The 19,116-nt window shown below is 46.7% G+C and overlaps 2 protein-coding genes across 2 annotated transcripts; both read right to left on the reverse strand.

Moving 5' to 3' along the window:
• Positions 1-938: 938 nt before the first annotated feature.
• On the reverse strand, positions 939-4,389 carry LOC101784820 (uncharacterized protein At1g76660). The gene is made up of 4 exons (XM_004961188.4): positions 4,013-4,389; positions 3,645-3,871; positions 1,657-2,890; positions 939-1,417 (listed from the first exon to the last, which is right to left on the reverse strand). The coding sequence occupies exons 2-4, from the start codon at positions 3,768-3,770 to the stop codon at positions 1,191-1,193; spliced, it is 1,587 nt and encodes a 528-aa protein (XP_004961245.1). The 5' UTR covers positions 3,771-3,871; positions 4,013-4,389; the 3' UTR covers positions 939-1,190.
• Positions 4,390-17,965: 13,576 nt separating this feature from the next.
• Positions 17,966-18,873, reverse strand: LOC101785215 (photosystem I reaction center subunit VI, chloroplastic). Its single transcript, XM_004961189.3, has 2 exons — positions 18,471-18,873; positions 17,966-18,364 (listed from the first exon to the last, which is right to left on the reverse strand). Exons 1-2 carry the CDS (start codon positions 18,723-18,725, stop codon positions 18,185-18,187), a joined length of 435 nt encoding a protein of 144 aa, XP_004961246.1. The 5' UTR covers positions 18,726-18,873; the 3' UTR covers positions 17,966-18,184.
• Positions 18,874-19,116: the final 243 nt, after the last annotated feature.

The raw sequence follows: 19,116 nt of genomic DNA on the forward strand, positions 1-19,116 counted from the left end.
GAGGATATGGAAATGGATACTATTTTAGTCATCAGCATCTAAGCAGACATGCTACTTTATGAAACTGCAGCTAACCCTTGCCTACCATAATGGAATGACTAAAGAGAAAAATTCTAAAGCAAGCACAAACGTCTCATAGTTCATACTAGTCATCACATCATAACCACCCTAACCAAGCCCTTATTTTCTTAATCACTTTATTTGACACCTCCCATCTTCGTTCCAACCTCTTAAGCTATCCTTGCTCGAAATGCTCTTCTTGAGCACTTTCCACAAAAAGTTAAATGGACGACCAATAGCTTGAACTTTCAGAGGTAAACGAGTTACCAGTGAATTGCCTGTTTTTATGTCAGCGATCAAACAAATTATATTCATTTTCAATCAAGGAGGATACGCTTGAGGAAACATTTTTCAGAGCATCCAGAATCTCTCTCCCAAAAAGACTTTCGAGGGCGAATCTCCCCATATTCTTCTAAAACAATGCAGCCCCAACCTTTTTCAAACAACCAAGGAAGGCAGGAACAATCAATTCTTTACTGAAGGTAACACAAAAATAACACCTGGTATATTTTTGACAGTTAGCCTCTAGGGCAGGCAGAGCATCCTACAGGGCAAATCCAGGGAACAAGCAAAACTGGACACCACACTAAAGAATTCTGAAGATGGACATTTTATATAACATGAACATCTAGTATACGCTCAGGAAAGATGCTGCAAGTGAATTTTCAGACTTCAATATCCAAGTCATGAGATGACCAAAAGATATATTCAGTATATATGCATCTTCTGGAACAATATCCTTCTTCGTTATGGGATTTGTTAGCAGATAGCAATTTGCACAGATATAGCAACACCATAAATATGTCCAACCAGCAGGCTGCAAATTTCAAATACAAGCCACATCAGAACACAACCCAAATCAGGGACACCAAAACACAAGCCCTGTAATGTGCCAACGCCCTTCCATTTCACTGCTCATGCGGATGATTAGAGTGTCTACAAAGGAGGATCTTGGAGTTCAAACAGAGTACAAGCTCACCATCACATATCCAGAGTGAACAATCTGGCAATATAATCCCCAGATACGACAAAAGGCTACTCTTCGCCTACAGATTACTTCTAACAACAGCTCACATTCGATGACACTAGGCTACATGAACTATGGAATTATCCTGCATACTAGTAACTTATTAGTGCAGCTGTCTTGCCAATGCACTGCGCCGCGATAAAACGCCGTTGGCATCCCTCAAACTCCTTGCCCTTCTGTACTCGATTTCTGCATCCGAGCACGAATGGCCAGGAGGAGATTTCTTCCTTACTTCTATGGGTTTTAGCAATATTTCATCAGTTGCCTTTCTGAAAGGATGGCTATCTTTCACAATACCCTCATGCTCACACTGATGACCTCCTTTTGTTCCTGCAATGTGAGGATAGAAACACAATAAGCACTTGATGAAACATGACATTAGCAAGGGAATTACAAATCTGTTCATATCAAAATCTGGTGTGGCTGATAAAAGACATGGAGTTCAGCTTACAAAGTAGCGTTTCAAGTCAGCAGATAATTATTTGGTGTAGTAGCAAGAAATATCTACAGTTTGATCCTGCTATGCCCATATACAACTGAATGGTTGAAACAAATAGTAAGTTATTTACCTTTGAATATGTCCAAATGCAGCACTTTATTTGGAGAATCAATGGAGAGCTGGTTTGCTGATTTCTTTGGACTTGTGCCATCTTTCACATAGACAAATGATTTATCCACCTTCTGAGCCTCATTAGGCAGATCATTAAATGCGCAGATCTCAGTAGCAGGAGCAATGTTTCCAAATGGTGATATACTGAATGACTCGTCAAGCGCATCTGGTATCTCCACATAAGACTGAGTTTGGACGATTTCATCTGCACTAAACCCAAATGAGGCTCTGTAAGCTTCAATTTCATCAGCATCTTGCTTCTCCCTGGAGACACTAACTCTCCCGCTGTTATGTGGAAATGTCTGCTGAGCCTGGTCCAAGTAGAATTGAGCAGATGCTGCTGGCCGAAAGAAGTTGCTATCTAACATGTAGTTTCTCGGGGTAGATGAATCCAACCCGAAAATATTGGCTGGTGAGGTCCTGGCATATGGTGTGTCACAAGCCGATCTAGACGTCTTCCACTGCGCAGTGGCTTCTTGCTCAGGAATGGGTGAAGCCCTGAAGTATGGTGTGTCACAGGCTGACCTAGAGGTCTTCCAATGGGCAGTAGGAACCTCTTGCTCAGGTATTGGTGAGGAGAGACCAGTCCTCGGGGTTGCTGAAGCAGGTGATATGAGGCTGCTACAAGGGCTTTCAGGGTAAAGTGGGTAAGATGCCTGGAGTCCTGAACCACCAGAATAGGTTGTTGATAAGAAAGACATGTTATGCTCCTTGCTGGCAGTTTTGATATCCATAGAAGAAGAAAGAAATCGAGCATATGGAACATCTGGAGAGGAAGGAGTAGTTGCATGAGCTAGTTCAGGTGGTGGGGTCAATGGTGCTGTAGATGGCTCAGTTGTGTAAGTTGAGAAGACAGGTGGCGAGACAAGTTGAGGTTCATTAGCATATGGCCCAACAGCAAACATATTAGATGTCGGACCACCAGGCGAGTTTGCAGATACTGACAGGAAGCAATTTGGTGACTGAGCAGTCGAAGCAAGTGCTGAGTTTGAGAAGGATGCTGGTGATGATGGAGGAGCCAGAAGAGATAGATTCAAAGGCACATTTTGGTTCGAATTGGCACCAGATTGGACACCATTCCCACGAGTAGTTGATCCGTTCCCATCAGAACGTGCTGCTGGAACTATTCTCTTCCCACCCTTCTGCAGTCCAAAACATGATAGGCCTGAAAAGCAGCCAGCCCATCTGCTCCGCTGTTTATAGTACGGAAGCACATATTAGTCCAAGCACGATACTGTTGCTAGAAACAGAAATAAAATGTATGGGTACTAGCTCAGCAATGAAATTTCAAAGGATCAGTGATCTCTGTCTGCACATAAAAAAGAGCCATTTTTACCTATAATTATGGAAAGGGAAATTGTATAATAATAAGTAAACATAAAGGGCAGTGCTACAATAAAGCATAAGAAATGCTGTTTCACAAAAATCTGAAGGCCTTCAAGTGGAAAAGGATTTTTATCATACAACAGGAACAAGCTATTTTGCAACTGACTTCAACTGTAAACAATGTGTTCGAGTATCCAGGGTTCCTAAAATCAACAATTCTGTAGTATATAGATTATCTGCAGGAATAAATACTATTGCAAGAGCAAGACAGTGTTCTGGAACTGAAAAGAATAAATTAGGAGTGCCAAGTGCGTGCATTTCAACATCAGCAGCAAAAACAAAAGTCAATTGAACAAAAATATCCAACAGAAGCAAGCAAGCATGCAGTACTGAAGCCTAATTATTGGTGGTAAAGATGCCCCAGTTTCAAGCTCTAACCAACTACTGGGCAGTACGATTCGTACTAAGTACGCAAAGGCTGTGCCAATCTAGGCCGTCAAGGCCTGCTAGAAATTCCAGTCCTCACTCACACATCTAAAGCATGCGAGGCAAAAGCTGCAGCTAAAGCACGAATCCGATTTCATGCGCCCATGGAACAAAGAAATCGCGTAGTGTATGTACCCTGTCCTGCTGTAGTAGTTGGGAGTGGAATCTGGCGTCGGCCGAACCTGCTGCCGTCGCGGCAGCACTGATGGCAGCGGCACCATTCGTCGCCCTGGTGCCACTGCTGCTCCCAACGGAAGACATTTCTGACTGTACCCACCGTTGCTCAGGATCACATGCTCCTGAAAAGTATTCCCAGATTTCTCCGGATCCCACCTGAGTTCAGGAGCGGACCCAGTGCAGGACTGTGTACACCCATAATTTTTGCAAAAGATCGAAGTTAGTAGGTGAAGTACATGGTCAGATCCGAATGCAAATAGCACACATCAGGGCTTTGGGTGTTAGATTTCGCACAGCTGGAAGGGGAAGGGAATGGGCGGGTATACCTGTCGGATGCTCGTCGCCGGCGAAGCACCCGACGAAGAACTGGGCGAGGGCGGCGGCGCTCGCCCTGTCGTCGCCGCTAGGAAAGGAAGGCCGAGAGAAACTGGGGTCCGTTTAGCGCCGATTTGGTGGTGGGAGATCCGGCGAGTGCGGAGGTCGATTTGGTGGTGGAAGAGCTCGATTCGGCGGCAAAGGAGCTCGATTTGGTGCTGGAGAACTTCGATTTGGTGAGCAAACTTTGCCCTGCGTAGGCTGTTTCCAAACACGCCCGCGTGTGTGTGTGCGCGCGTGAGAGAGCGAGAGAGCGCTGTGGGGAGGGGGAGGACTGAAGCCTGAAGGAAGTGGCGAGGAGAAAGAAAAAACGGAAAGAAAACCCGTGCGACCCCGCTGATGCGTGATGCGGCCAGCGCGGCCCGTGTGTCTAGGCTAGCAAGACGGTGAGTTCGCTTCACCTGCATGGCTGCGTGGGTTGAGTCAAAACACAGAATAGGTGGGCACACGAGAACCGTTTTTTCCCCGGATAATAGCCAAATTAGATCACGAAAACTATTTTTAATTTGTTACTTTAAAAACTATATAATTTAAAAAATTAAATGTATAATTAGTACATGTTTAAAACAGGCGACGTGTATTTCTATTTACTCAATTTTAAGAGTAGCAAGTGGGTGCGGATGGATCGGCGGAAAGATACGTAACAAAAAAGAAATGTCATGTTGCAGGTGATCTACCACGTTGGTTTAAGAGTGACAATGTGTAAGCTAGAGGTGGTGAGTTTTCTTTGTTTTCGTAGGTTAAGCCAAACTAGAGTTTTTTTTTCCATCACCTCTGATGAAAAATAAGATGAGAAGTTTTAACAGATATTTGTATCCTTTATTTGGTTTGTGGGTTTTGTGAACAAGAACTGATGGTTGTGATGCATCTATCTTTCTAAAATTTCATTCTCTATCTCACTAAAACTTCACCAAACAAATAAGAGATTACTAAACTCTCACCTTCTCGCCTCTAGATTTCTATCTCATACCACAAATTACGCCTAAATCCAAGCTGTTATAGTTTTTTCAATTGTAGCTGAACTAAACCACGAAAGCTAGTATGTACTAATTGCTTTAAACTATGATATAGCTCATCGTCATGTTTCTGTTTTTAATTTTCTTTGCATTTCTGTAATATTAATGAGGCGCGAGATAAAATGAGACATAATGTATATGTTTCAAATATGTTCTATTTGTATCTACTGTAATCTTATGCTAGTGGTCTACATGAGTGCAATCGCTTGTCTTACAATGATTTTTGAGTTGGGGCTATACGTTTTAAGTCATTCAATCTGTTATCTTTATGTTAAATGGGTTATTTCACCTCCTAAATCTTGTAAAAGTCATTGGATCTGTTAATGATACTCTTGCCAGCTAGCTCACGATAAGTTGGAATGTTACCCAATCTAGCTCAAGCTACTAAAGAACCAAACCGAAACGCGAGACGATTTTTCTGCCTCGTTGCATTAATAATCTAGCCGAATCAAGGCGCTATTACACAACATCATCCACAACACCCCATCTATATAGATCTCACGACTATTCACAAGATTACATTCTAATGCATATGCTAGAATAGTGATTTTGCAAGATGAATACTCCATCTGGACGTTTAAGCCGCAGCCCAGCTTTGTGCCTCTAAAATTCGGTAAGTAGCTGTTTCAATTCCATATGGACGGCGCACCAACTTATAACTGAACGTGTCCTTATTGTTCTGTTCTCATTTATGATCATGCCCTTCTCGGACTTTTGTCCAAATAGAAAGCCGCACGAACCGTGCTACATACACTTGCATTGGTTCCAGAACTTCCAATATAATGGATCGGAAGGAAATATACTGCTCACTCCTATAATGTTGAGACTGAGACATCATCACATGATGATACAGAAGAGCTTAATGGTCCTGACACCAATCAACGAGGGAGAAGATGATGGAATGAGCAAATCATCGAATGGTGTAGGTCACAGCAGCAGGCAAGTATAGACAACCTCAGCACTCGCCATTGAATCAACGTATAATTATGCGAAAACAAAGAGCGTACTAGCTTCTTGTCTGATGTTGGTGGTCCTCATCACAATTGCTTTTACCAAAAAAAAAAACCTCCATATCTTTGTATAATTTTTTTGTATGCTTTGTGCTAGTATCTGGCTCTAGTAGACACTAAAAAGGACTTTCTCTAATAAAAGTAGATGCAATACAGGAGGCCCAGTAGAATGCTCCTTTTAGTGTTGGACCCCAAAGGCCCGTGTGTAAACGGTTGGGCTCCATGCTCTGGTGACCAAGAAAACTACTACTACACCCACGGACTCATAACACACTCTCTACAAATTGTTAACTCCGCTATCAAAATGCAAAATTTGCAAACAACCCGATCATAGTTTAGGAGCTAGAGGCATGTACGCACTTGATGTCCATCTATTGAACATTATTGCTGTAATCACAGGGATCATATAAAACTTATGTAAAAAGCGAATTGACCTCACTTGGGCTCAAAAAGCAAGTACTGACACGATCATCATCACCATCATTCCCGTGCCAGGATGATGGAGCCAAAGGCGCGCGTACGTTATACAGAGTGGCACGGTCAAAAAGGGCAGCGCGCGCCCTCGGCTCGGCCCCCCTCGTTTCGCGGGTGGTGACGAGATGCCCGGGTGGCCTCCACGTGACAGCTTTTGGTAGTAGCCCTAGCGCCTCCTTTGGTCTCGTCGTCCCTCCCATCGACAATGACGCAGCGCGCGTTCGTAGCTCCCACCACCAGCAGGCAGCAGCAGCGAGAGCAACCTTCCTTCTCCACATGCGTGCATGCTTGATTTGATGCTCCGTTCTGGCCGGGCGACGAACGAAGACCCAACGCTTTTGCCTGAATGGATGCGCAGGATGCTCATTGCTCAGAGTTCAGGCGGCTACTGCATTCATGCACAAGTGCAAAAGCCAAGTAACTGATGGACGAGACGATGGCGGCACATTCGCGACACCAATGCGTTCTCCGCAGCACATGCGTGGTGCGTGCCATCACCAACGACGTGCGACGACCCGTCGCGAACGTGGATTCTACTCGTATCGATGCGTGTTCCAGCGAGAGGAGGGAAAGGCTTGATAGAGGGAGGGAGACAAGCAATGTCGCCGTCGCCGAAGACTTTGGGCTGGGGAATTCCAATCCTCCGCGGCCACCCGGCCGGGCCAGCCCCGATGCCACTAGCTCTAATTGAGGATACGGGTCTGTTTGCAACAGTTGCAGTTCCGGGATCCTAGTTGGATATGATGTTTATAGGTTAAATTAAAATAGCTTAAATAATTAGATTTAAACAGTACATAAAATGATTCAAATGTTCTAAACGTACTTCTAGCTCCATATCTAGGATTTTTTGAGCTACGAATACACTACGCTAACACCGACGGTGCAAAAAACTCGGAGCATGTGAGAAAAAAAAAAGTAGATTCATCGGCTCCCGATCGATTCATTTTCGTCTTGATTCTCGAACTAGCTCCTTACTGCAATGTCAAAGTAGGTGAACCTAAAGTCAGAAGGAGTCGCGCTAAACGGATCTCATTAGTGCGTTAGTCACTACTACAAAAACAATTTGTAGGGGTGCCCTGTTTTATCTAGGGGCGGGTGAAATTGCCACCCACACCTACAAAACGGGAGCATTACTGTAGCATCCGGCTCGCCCCTAGAGAACCATTTGCAGGCGCGGACCATGGGACGCCCCGCCCCGCCCTTGAAAATAGCATCTATTTTCAGGACGGGTGACAGTATCACCCGCTCCAGAAAATGATTTCCAGGGGCGGGTGATAACGTGGCCCGCCCCTAGAAATGGTCCCGTGAAAATAAATTTATAACTTTTTCATATGATCTTGGATGAAGACAAACTTCTATCAAAATTGTATAGCTTGACGAGAGCTAAAACTTTGTAGTTCAAAAGTTTTTCATTTGAGATTGTTTAGTACTTCAAAATATCATTATAAGTTCTCTAGTTTTGAAATCTAAAACTAAGTTTCAAATGACTTCGGCTATACATAAGCTCTAGATCAAACTTGTAGATCTAAAACTTTGGAGTTGATAAGTTTTCTATTTGAGATTGTTTAATACTTCAAAATATCAATATAAAGTCTCTAGTTTTGAAATATATTTTTTTGAATTTTCAAATGACTTCGACTATAGAGAAGCTCTATATCAAAATTATAGAGGTCGATGAAACCAGACACTTTGAAGTTGGCATGTTTTTCATTTGAGATTATTTATTACTTCAAAATATTATTATAAGTTCTTTAGTTTTGAAATCTACAAATTTTAAAATTTTCAAACGCTTTCTGTTATAGAGAAGCTCTATAAGAAAGTTGTAACACTCAACGAGATCTAAATATATATAAGTATATAATAAATAAATGAGTACATGCGTGAGTATATGTTAATGTATAAGTATATGTGAATGAGTACGATATCAGATGAAAATAAACTTTATATTAAAGTTGTAGAGCTCGACGAGATCTAAAATTTTGTAGTTGACAACTGACGGGTCCATAGACCCGGTGTCCCCAATGGAACCGCCTTTCCACAACGCTTGGCCCAACAAGAGGCACATCGACAATGCACGCCTGGGCCGGTCCAGATATGTGACGCCAGGCCGAGACCTTGATCCGGCCACCGACCGACACCTCCGACCAGGTACACTGGGGAGACCGCCCACCAACATCGCCAAGTACACTGGGGAGACGAACCCCGATGTATGGCTCGAAGACTTCCGGCTTACCTGCCAAGTTGGTGGAGCGGATGATGATTCCAGTACCTCCCCATCTGCGTAGGGGAGTTCGTTTGGGAATGGCTCGAATTTCTCCCACCCGACAGCATCCACGGCTGAGCGGACCTCAAGAAGGTCTTTGTCAGGAACTTCCAGGGGACGTACATCCGTCCCGGGAACTCCTAGGACCTCAAGAATTGCAAGCAGGAGCCCACAAGTCCCTGCAGGATTACATCCACAGGTTCTCTAAGCAGTACAACTCCCTTCCTGATGTCGTCGACGCAGACGTCGTCAGCGCGTTCCTCTCCGGGATGACCTGCAAATCCCTGGTCCACAAGCTTGGCTGCGTGAAGTCGTGGACCACCCGCGACCTACTCGACATCGCCACGAACCACGCCTTCGGCGAGAAGGCGGTCGAGGCGGTCTTCAGCGGTGATTGGGACATGGGCAAGGTCAAGCATGAGGTCCAGGACGAGGGCCCCTCCGCGCAGCAGGACAAGAAAGACAAGAAGGACCGTACACGGTGGCTCAGGTGATCCGACCAGACGCCTACCGACTGAAGGATGACGACGGCAACATCCTCACCAACATATGGAACATTGAGCATTACGTCGTTTCTTTCCATAACTCAGATTTTAACAGTCATTTCCATTTGACACTCGCTCCTATAGCGCCCCAGCCCGAGCACTCTCGCCCTGGGTCGCTCGGAGGCTACACGGGGGTGTGGTACCACTCCCTCCTTGCTTTCGTGTAATCACGCACCGCGCCCAAACGAAAGGGCGTCCCGTTCCTCTGACTACCCTAAGTAACTTACGCTTCAGTCCCCCGACCGATTGAACCCCACCACGACCTACGGTTATGAGCAGCTGAGCCTCGTGGGCCATGCCCGAGTTCTAAAGGTTGCATCCTACAGTCAACATGCTGGTTTGAAAGGAAAAGGGCAAAAAGCAGAATTACTTAAGGGCAAAAACGAGGACGGGCGGGACAAGCTCCCCTCCACGATTAATACAATCACAAAGAACTTAAATTGTTCATTCGGGGGCACTCAGTCCCCCGCAAAATTCATTATAATACAAAGAACTAACTACTTATATGGAATTTTACTACTGCCACCCGAGTCGGTTGGACGACTCGGGCATTTGGTAAGAGACGGGTAAGGAGCAGTGGAATGCCACACGAAGGCTACGCCGACCCCGTCACGAACAACGGATCCGGATTCCACTCGGGCATGTCCGTTAAAAGCTCCTTGAGCCTGTCACTCGAGCCATCGAGGTAAGTGGCGTCGGCACAACCCCTCCGGTTGCGGAAACCGCAGATGGGGTGATGCCTAAAAACCCGACCGAGGTAATTTTATCAACCCTTGGTTTTCTTTCCCATTGCAAGAGCATTCATTCATTCATCCATCTCATGCACACATGCATTCATTCATGCATTCATTCATTCATACATCTCATGCATACATGCATTCATACATTCATCTCATACATATAGTCATTGCATTACATTGCTTTGCGTCGCGTCACAAAGCAATAGTTGGCTCATTCAAAATGAGCCGCGACCGACCGAGGTTTGAAGGCCAGTCTGCGAAGGACTCGAGGCCACCTCACGTCAAATGGAGCCAGAGGGAAAAGCAGATGAGCCCCAGTGGCCTCCGTCCAACCCACTCAAAAGCGGACAAGGTTATATCAACTTCTCGTTCGATCCTGACCTTGAGCCATGCCCACAGAATCTCCATCGAGGAGAGGCCAGCGGGCCACCCAAGTCGGTCAGACGACTCGGGCATCTGCTGGGAGGCGGGTTAAGGAGTAGTGGAATGCCACATGAGGGTTATGCTAACCCCATCACGAATGATGGACCCAGATTCCACTTGGACATGCCTGTTAGGAGCTCACCGAGCCCGCCACTCGAGCCATCGAGGCAAGTTGCGTCAGCTCAACCCCTCCGGTTGCGGAAACCGTGGACGGGGTGATGTTGGAAAAGATGCGACCGACCCCGACCAAGCCCAACGGGGCTTGGGGGCTCGGGCCGCTAGATCCTGACTTGGGAATCCTACCGACGACACAGGTCGTGGTTAGGAACACGCACAGACAGACGCCTCGATTTGCAATAGGGATCGCCTCATACCGACCTGTGGGGACACAAAAGTCCGCAACCTTGGAAAGATTCAGCCTCCGATCGACTCCCCAGTCGGTCGCAGGCTCGGGGGCTAGACCCACCGGGTGCGCGAAGTCCCCCCCCCCTCGAGGGTTGGGCGCCCATATCTACTCGGCGTGCCTCCGCGGCCTTCGCCAGTCCTTTCCTTGGGGGCTGGGTGCCTATATCTACTTGGTGCCCCTCCGCGGCCTTCGCAAGTCCTCTTCTCGAGGGCTGGTACCAGCTGTGGCGGAACCGCTCAAATTAACTTAGCTAAAGCACATTTAAGTCGCCTAAGACACGATCATGTACTTTAATCAAGTTAACTTGGTAGTCCGTCGGATTTCATCCGATAAATCACTTAACACAGGATCGAGAAAGTATAGCTCACACGAAGGTGAGTGGTTCTAGAGATTACAATAGACCATCTAGATTAATCAAGTGCATCAAATTATTACAATATCGAGTTTCAAAATTCAAACATAGTTTGTAGAGTTTCAAGAAACAGAAATAAATAGGTGGAAGCTAACGTCGATGCAGGATATCATGACGAAGCCAATCATGACATGAATGATCCCGTTCCTTACCATCCGAGTAGGGATCCCACTCGACCGTCCATCCAGGAGGAAGCTGGGGAGGCTAAGTGACAGTTGCAGCAAGCTCAGAGGCATCAACATCACCTGAAAGACATATGCCACAACAAGGCTGAGCGACTACCGCAACAAGACTTAACCGACCATTGTTACTAATCCACAAACAATTAGACATGCAAGCTTTTTAGCTCTGGGGTTTGTTTTTGCTAAAAGTGACTAGAGTAGGTCCTTACTTTCAATATTTTAGTCACAAGTTCTAAGTTCATTTACCCGTCTACGTTAGCAACTATACTAAACAAGCATAGTTTCCCAAACAATTTATGACAAGCATTAATATTAACATCATCATCAAGTTTCATTCTTACTCAGCGTAGCATAGCGATGAAGCAGTCCCAATCTATGAGAGGCAGATGAATCAAATCGAATTTCTTAACCATGCATGGCGAACCTAATCTCACGACATCCGCGCACCACGAAAGGTCGCTTCACTTGTCCGCCGTCCCCATCAATTCCCAGACCTGTGTCAGGCCCACTTTCCTTGGTACAAGGCTCCATAGACCCGGCCTCTGTCGTTCTATGATCGTACTTGTTACCATATGCAGCCGCAAGGGAACTCCATTGCAGAGACAGTGGAATGATCCGCTCACGTTCTGGTTCAATCAGGTACTAGGCTTCCCCATCCCATACTAGGTATGAGATTAGTACTTTCAAACACTTGATCACGAACACTATCACATCTCAACCTTAGTCCAATTTCATGTAGACAGACGGGGCAATCCACCGACCTTCAAAAACAGTTCATAGAGCCCTGCCCCGTCCATCGTCCTTATAGTTATCACAAAAGGAAAGCAAACAACTCCTATAACTCGCGAGTGACAGTCAATCATTCAAATTTTACCGAGTCCTATTAGGCATTGCAACTACTCGGCTATCATACTAGTGTTCAGATCAAAGGGCACTAATTCATGCATGTACGATTTCAAGCAATTCCTAAAATGTAAATGCACAATCAAAACGACCAATATATATTGCAAGTATTTAAACATAGGAATCTATGCTCCGGGGCTTGCCTTCACGCGGGGAGGTAGCAAACAGGTCTTCGGCTTGCTCGGGCTCGGCTCCGACGGGCGACAGATCGGCTACGGCTCCTTCTTCTGGCGCCGGGTGAAGCTCGTAAGTCCCGTCTGCGAGGTTCAGCTCTACACGAAATGCAAGGCATCAAGTTAATTTCCCAAACTTTCTCATAGGATGTAAAATATGAGTTAGTGCTGAAGAAGAAGTTATATTAGGGCCACGTTCACCTAAATAAGTGCGAAGCTGGGGGTTGGTTTGATGGCGATTGCATACATATATGCACCTCAACTTTATTACACTTTAGATCGGAAAGTTATCCTATTTTTGAATGTTTTTTTTGTATCTCTTCCAATATTACCTTTATTACCTTAAGGTAGCTTATACATAAACATTTTTATAGCATACACCTTAATGAAACTGGTCATGAAGTTTTAACAGTGAGTTATAGGGGTGATACAGAGCCTTTGATGAATTTTTCACGATTTTTAGTGAAGGGCATCTTTTCATCTTTTTGTGTACATTTACCCTATTTATTCTTCCCTAAATCGGAAAGTGGTACCTATTTTTATTTCTGGTGGGTTCCATATTTTTCCCACAAATTACATTACACCACTGACTTATTCCAAAAGGTTTCATATTTTTCTCAGTTCTCGTTTAATTGATATGCAAAAAGGCAAAAACAAACTTAGACTTCCATGACAAAAATAAACAGAGGATTAAACATTGGAGCTGGGCTCCAAATCATTTTTCGAAGCTTCTACTATCTGAAACAAACACTTGAGAGTTGGATTTAACTTTTTATCATTTTTCTATGATTTGTTATGATTTAAATAGCTTAAACAAGAATTAAAACACATAACATTAGTTCTACCAATGACATGCGCCAAACGTATTTTTATTAAAAACTAATCTTTATACTGAGTCTAGCAAAATTGGTTTGATATTTTTCTAAATTTTCTACGAGTTTTGGTGAATTTTCAAAGTTAAACATATATTCTACCGATATAAAAAGATAAATTGTGGCAAACTTACGGTCTTGCCCCTAGATCTACGGTTTTATCGCGCAAAGATCCCTGGTTTTAGCACTAAAGCCCCTGATTCAACTTTCCCAATCGCAATTGGGTCCTTGGGCGCGGGCGGCGGCGGTTGGCTAAAATTCCGATGACTCGCCAGCGGCCTTGGAGCGGTAAGGGGTCGGGAAGGCTTACGGGCTCACCTTGGGCCGGTTTGAAGTAGTTGGGGGCTACGGGGAGGCTCGGTCGAGGTAGAACGCGATAGCGGACAGTGTGCGGCGGCAGTGGCTAAGGGCGGCGGTGTTCTAGCGGCGGTGGCACTCTTCGTGGGAAACAAGCAGGCTCTAGAGCTGCGCGAGAGGGAGGCAAAGCGGCTGGTGGTGTCGGCGGGGTGCGGGGTTGAGCGGAAGTGGGAGCTCCACGGAGGATCGAGCGGCGGAAGCAGAGAGCAAGGGCAGGGGAGCTTCGGCAAGGCAAGGGCGAGCGGGGAAGGGGGCACCGGCGGCGTTGGGCTTCCCTTTTATAGGGCTAGGGCGAAGCGGCGAATGAGGCGGGGCCGTGGCTCTGGCGAGCGGGACCGGAGGGGAGTCGGGGCGCTGCCACGGCCATTAATGGCGGGGACGCCATTGGCGGACAGAGGAGAGAGGGTGGTGCGGCAGATGAGGCGTGCAGGCATGGGCGAAACGAGCAGGCGTGCGCAGTGACATTGGCTTTGCCGGGACGCGTCACTGGCGAGACAGGGAGGAGTTGTCGCGGCTGGGGCTGGAGGCGGCGGTGCTCTGGCAGGCGGGCACGGGGGCACGTGTTCGACAGGGCAGCGGCGGGGTGTGCCCTCGGGCGGAGCGGGGCGCGGCACAAACAGGGCAGGGCGACCGCGTGCTCACTGGGCGCGGGGCGTGTGAGGCGTCTTCCTGCCGTGGCCGGAGACCGGCGGAAGCGCTGCGCCGGTGAGCGGCATCCATGTGGCGGGCGGCGAGCGGGGCGCGAAGCTCGCGGGCGCGGGCGCGCTCTAGCTGAGGGATTCGCGGGATCGTTTCGCCGGGCCGATTTCCAAGCGCGAGATCTTCCAAATCTTGAACCCCACAACATTAACTCCCTTTACAAAAGATGTAGTCCTTAGGCGAAAGTCCAACTTTTGTAATTGAACTGAGTTCAAATTTGCGGTGGATTTGGAGATTCGAAACTCCAAAGTTTGGAGGAACGCCAGTTTCCTGGACTTAGGCAAAAACAGCAGCTTGGCTGTTTTCAGGGTGTTTGGCTGACTTGAGCTGCAGTTTTGAAAAGCTTCGGAAGCGAATCGGACTAGAGTCCAATTGACATAGTTGTGGCATAAGATTAGTTCTCAAACTCTTATAAAAGATTTTTTTGATGTTTGGTTCAATTTTTGAGAGATAAACTCATGCCAAGATACAGGATTGATCTGATTTCTAGACTTGGTCTAGATTGCAAGTCTTGGGCTGAGTTGACCAAACTAGGTGACTTTGACCTAGATTTTGAAGGCTTTCAGGGTAGATTTAGAACTTACTCCTTAAATCAAAGTTGTTAAGGTCTTGAAGATCTAAAACTTTGATATCGAGGTCAGCTTGAGTTTATATTGGATATTTCAAAATAAAGAGCCCCAAAGTTGGGACTTAGTCTGTTTTTCTTAAATGGACACATACTTGTACTTCGAGTTTTTGAAGATCTTCTGCTCAGATTGCAGCAAAACACCAAAAATAAAAGTTGTTAGGAAAGTTATTTCTACAACTCTTAGTTGGACATATTTTTAAGTTCTTAAGCAAAAATTTAAGTTACTGCTCAAACAACGTTTTAGCTTGTGAGGGGCAAAAGTGTCCTTTTACTTGCCTTCACCACTGCCAAAGTTCTTCTTTATGCACTAATGACTTTGTTTAAGATTTAAACATAGCCTAATTAGGCTAGGTTGTTACAACCTGATCCTACTCGGCAACCCTACACAGCACCACAAACAAAGGGGAAATATGCCAAAGTCCCAACGACAACCCACCTCCACGGCGCGATGGGCACGAGGCAACGATACAATATCCATGTGAAGCTTATTCTTATCATCAGGAATCCAGAGCTAGTGTTCACATGTGGCTCGTCCTTTTTTCAAAAAGACAAAGCTGAACGACGCTCCCGTATGTCCCTCCTGACAGGGCAGCAACCTGCCGGTCAAAATCCGATAGCCCCTCCATGGCTTCAAAAAGCACCAAAGGGTCTCGGGAGCTGCTGACGGGTCCATAGACCCAAGGTCCCCAATGGGACCACCTTTCCGCAACGCTCGGCCCAACAAGAGGCACAACGACAACGCACGCCTGGGCCAGCCCAGATATGTGACGCCTGGGCCTGCAGCAAGGCACGGGCAGCGCGCTCACATGGCGCGAGCGGCCCCTGCGGTGGGGCACAGGCGGCGTGGCCGGACCCTGCAGCCAAGCCACGGGCGGGGCGATGGGGCACGAGCGCCACGGCCGACCCCTGCGGTGGGGCACGGGCAACGTGAGTTGATGGTGGGAAGGGTCAGGCACTAGAGGAGCCGCAGCGCCGGCGAAGAAGAACAAGCCGCCAACGCCATTGGTTGCTCCGTCTGTTGTCCACGAAGGCTACGATCCGTCGCGGGTACCTCACGAGCTGCCATGCAAATCTCTGCATCCGCATCCTGTAGCCAATCAGTATTAGTAGGGAGCTTAGCTTTTACTCGATGTGTTACTTGTACTAGCTTTGTGGTTGATAGCTTTGTGGTTGATCTGTTAGCTTGTGCTCGATTTGTGACCATGTACTTCGATTCGATCCATGACTATGACTATGACTGTGACTAGTTTATCGAGATTGGTTGTTCTGAACTTCTGTTTTCCCATCTGTTTGCCGAGTGGTTGATCCCTATGGGTCGTCGGGGTTCGGGGATCGACGGGGATGGGTAGAAGTGGCATGTGGCCACGGCCGTGCATACAATTTTTTTTATTTTTTAATTGATTTGCAGGGCCGGGTCATGGCGTTACCCGCCCCTAAAGATAACTTTTCCAGGGCGGGTGATGGCGTCACGCGCTCATGAAAATGCACTTCCAGGGGCAGGTGATGGCGTCACCCGCCCCTGGAAACGGCTTTACAGGGGTGGGTCTGTTACCCGCTCTTATAAACAGCTATTTGGAGCTACGAAAGCTAGGAGTGAGTAGCGCACCCGTCCCTGCAAATGTCGTTTCAACCGCTTTGAAAACCGTTTTTGTAGTAGTGAGTATAGCCAACTTCCTGTACTTTGCTTGTGATGGTGGTTTTTGCGTGGATGCAACTCGCTCCATAAATTTTCTCTCGGTCGATAAAAAAGAGCAACACAGAGCTAAAATCCGAGCTTACATGTAAGGTATACTATTTTCTTCCTTCCACCTCTCTTTTTTCCTACTTGCTCACAAAGAGCACAACCATAGCTGAGCATGCTTCGCTCCTCCTCCCATTAAGGTCTCAGTTACTCGGACTCTCGGTCCAATCCAACTGCGGTAACGTATTCCCTCTATTTCTCCTTTTGTCCACAGGTCACATGGTGGAGCAACCAACTGACGGGAGTGAACCAGTGCACGTTATATTTGTAATGGCAGAGTGGATAAATATTGGTCCTGCAATTCGTCAGAAACTGGTGTGGGATGGGTCACTGGATTTGGACCCTAGAGGGGTGTAAGCAATGGAATCTCATTTTAAAAAGGGAAAAGTCATATTTTCACCCTTCAATTATTGCAAAAGTTTAATTTTCAACCCATAACTACAAAACCAGACAGAAAGGGCCATTCAACTGTCAAAACCGGACAAATTTGGCCCTTTGGTAGTTTTGAGGGTGGTTTTACATTTTCTAGAAGTTTAAAAAGTTTTGGTTCAATAAAAAAATCATAACTAATTCATTTAAAATAAAAAAATACGAAGTTGGTACCAAAAATTTTCTAAAAATGTAGTCTACTTGTTGATACTCTATTTGGAGTTGTTTACATCATATTTGTTACTATTATAATGTTTTATTGCTTGTAATAAAATACAATAAACATGAACAACTAAGACTCAAATAATGCCAAATAGTACACCAACAAATAGTTTACATTTTCAGACTTTTTTTGGCACCAATTTGATATTTTTTGATTTGAAATGAATTAGTTATGAATTTTTTGATGAAATGTAAACTTTTTAAATTTCTAGAAAATGCAAAACCACTCTTGAAACCACCCAAAGGGCCACATTTGCTCAGTTTTAATAGTTGGATGGTCCTCGTTGTCCGGTTTTGTAGTTGTGGGTTGAAAATTAGACTTATGCTATAATTAAAGTGTGAAAATATGACTTTTTCCTTTTAAAAATCATATATTTTGTTTCATGCATGTTGTCGCACCCCAACTATCTATATACGAACTTTGGTTGATAACAAAGCCGACAGGCTGTACGAGGCACGCAGCACCAATTTTAATTGTATATGCCGGAGTACAATATCAACATCGATAAAAAGAGGCAGCGATCGAATATCAACAGGATAACAGGCAGAGATCCATGGTGATGATCGGAGCTAGCAGTACAAGCAAAGCTAGTAGGCGAATGGAGGAGGATCGGAGGAGCAACTGAACTTAGATCTTGCCGCGCGGGCCCGGCACCGGCGGCTGCTGCGGCCCCTTCTTGATCGGCAGGAGGTCCGGCGACGCCGACGCGCTGACGTAGGCCAGCAGGGATCCGCCGCCCAGCAGCAGGAACTTGAGCAGCAGGCCCCTCTTGGTGAACGGCCCCGCGAACGTCTCGAAGAACTTGCTCTGCAAACGCAGGAATCGTTCGAAGCAAACAGAGTTTTGAGTAAGATTGCGCATGCAAAAAAAACCGCAGAAATTAAGTGGATGCTGATGCATCGATCATAACAACCTGAAGCGGGTTGTAGGGCGAGGGCGCGTCGGAGCCGTAGAGGTCCCACTGCCCGGTGGTGTTGCCGATGTCGTCGAGGTCGAAGTAGACGCTCTTGTCGCCGTACTTGGCCACCACGGCGGCGCGGGGCCTGCGGGCGGAGCGGCAGGCGGCGCGGGGCGCCGGCCTGACGGCGAGCCTCCTGCCGGAGATGGAGCTGCCGCCGAGGCCCTTCACGGCGACCGGCTGCACGGAGACGGCGGCGAGGGAGGCCATGGCGTTCGCTGAGTACTGTCGAGGTTACTACCGGTAGTGTCCAAGTGCGTACGTGCGCAAACTTAATTCGGCGGATCGTGCTAAGGATCCGAGACGTGTGTGGGAAGGGGCAGCTTCGCGCGGCTCGGAGATGGCGAAGGCCCATAGGGAGGGTGCCATGTGGCCGGCTCCGGATAGGCTTATCCTCATCTCCTGATTCTGCTGCGAGCTGACTTGGCATGCCAACATGGAGCCCGCCTGCTGCACTGTACTACTAGCTTTGTTGGTTTCTGCTGTCCTTGTCCGCCTAGTCGCAACCCTCGGAATCAAATGAAGAAGAAATCACGCTCGTAACAGTTTCAGTTCTACTGATTCGGGCCTCGTGTGCAGTGCATGGATTATGAACTTATGA

The sequence above is a fragment of the Setaria italica genome, chromosome III (genome assembly GCF_000263155.2).
Source record: "Setaria italica strain Yugu1 chromosome III, Setaria_italica_v2.0, whole genome shotgun sequence".
Classification (NCBI taxonomy): Eukaryota; Viridiplantae; Streptophyta; class Magnoliopsida; order Poales; family Poaceae; genus Setaria; species Setaria italica.

What these genes read in the sequence shown, in the direction of transcription:
- LOC101784820 (XM_004961188.4), bottom strand. Translation starts at nt 3,770, where the DNA reads ATGTCTTCCGTTGGGAGCAGCAGTGGCACCAGGGCGACGAATGGTGCC. An exon ending in AACTACTACAGCAGGACAGG is followed by an intron (nt 2,891 to 3,644) that starts GTACATACACTA and finishes TACTATAAACAG; the next exon opens with CGGAGCAGATGGGCTGGCTG. An exon ending in GCATTTGGACATATTCAAAG is followed by an intron (nt 1,418 to 1,656) that starts GTAAATAACTTA and finishes CTCACATTGCAG; the next exon opens with GAACAAAAGGAGGTCATCAG.
- LOC101785215 (XM_004961189.3), bottom strand. Translation starts at nt 18,725, where the DNA reads ATGGCCTCCCTCGCCGCCGTCTCCGTGCAGCCGGTCGCCGTGAAGGGC. An exon ending in CGCCCTACAACCCGCTTCAG is followed by an intron (nt 18,365 to 18,470) that starts GTTGTTATGATC and finishes CTGCGTTTGCAG; the next exon opens with AGCAAGTTCTTCGAGACGTT.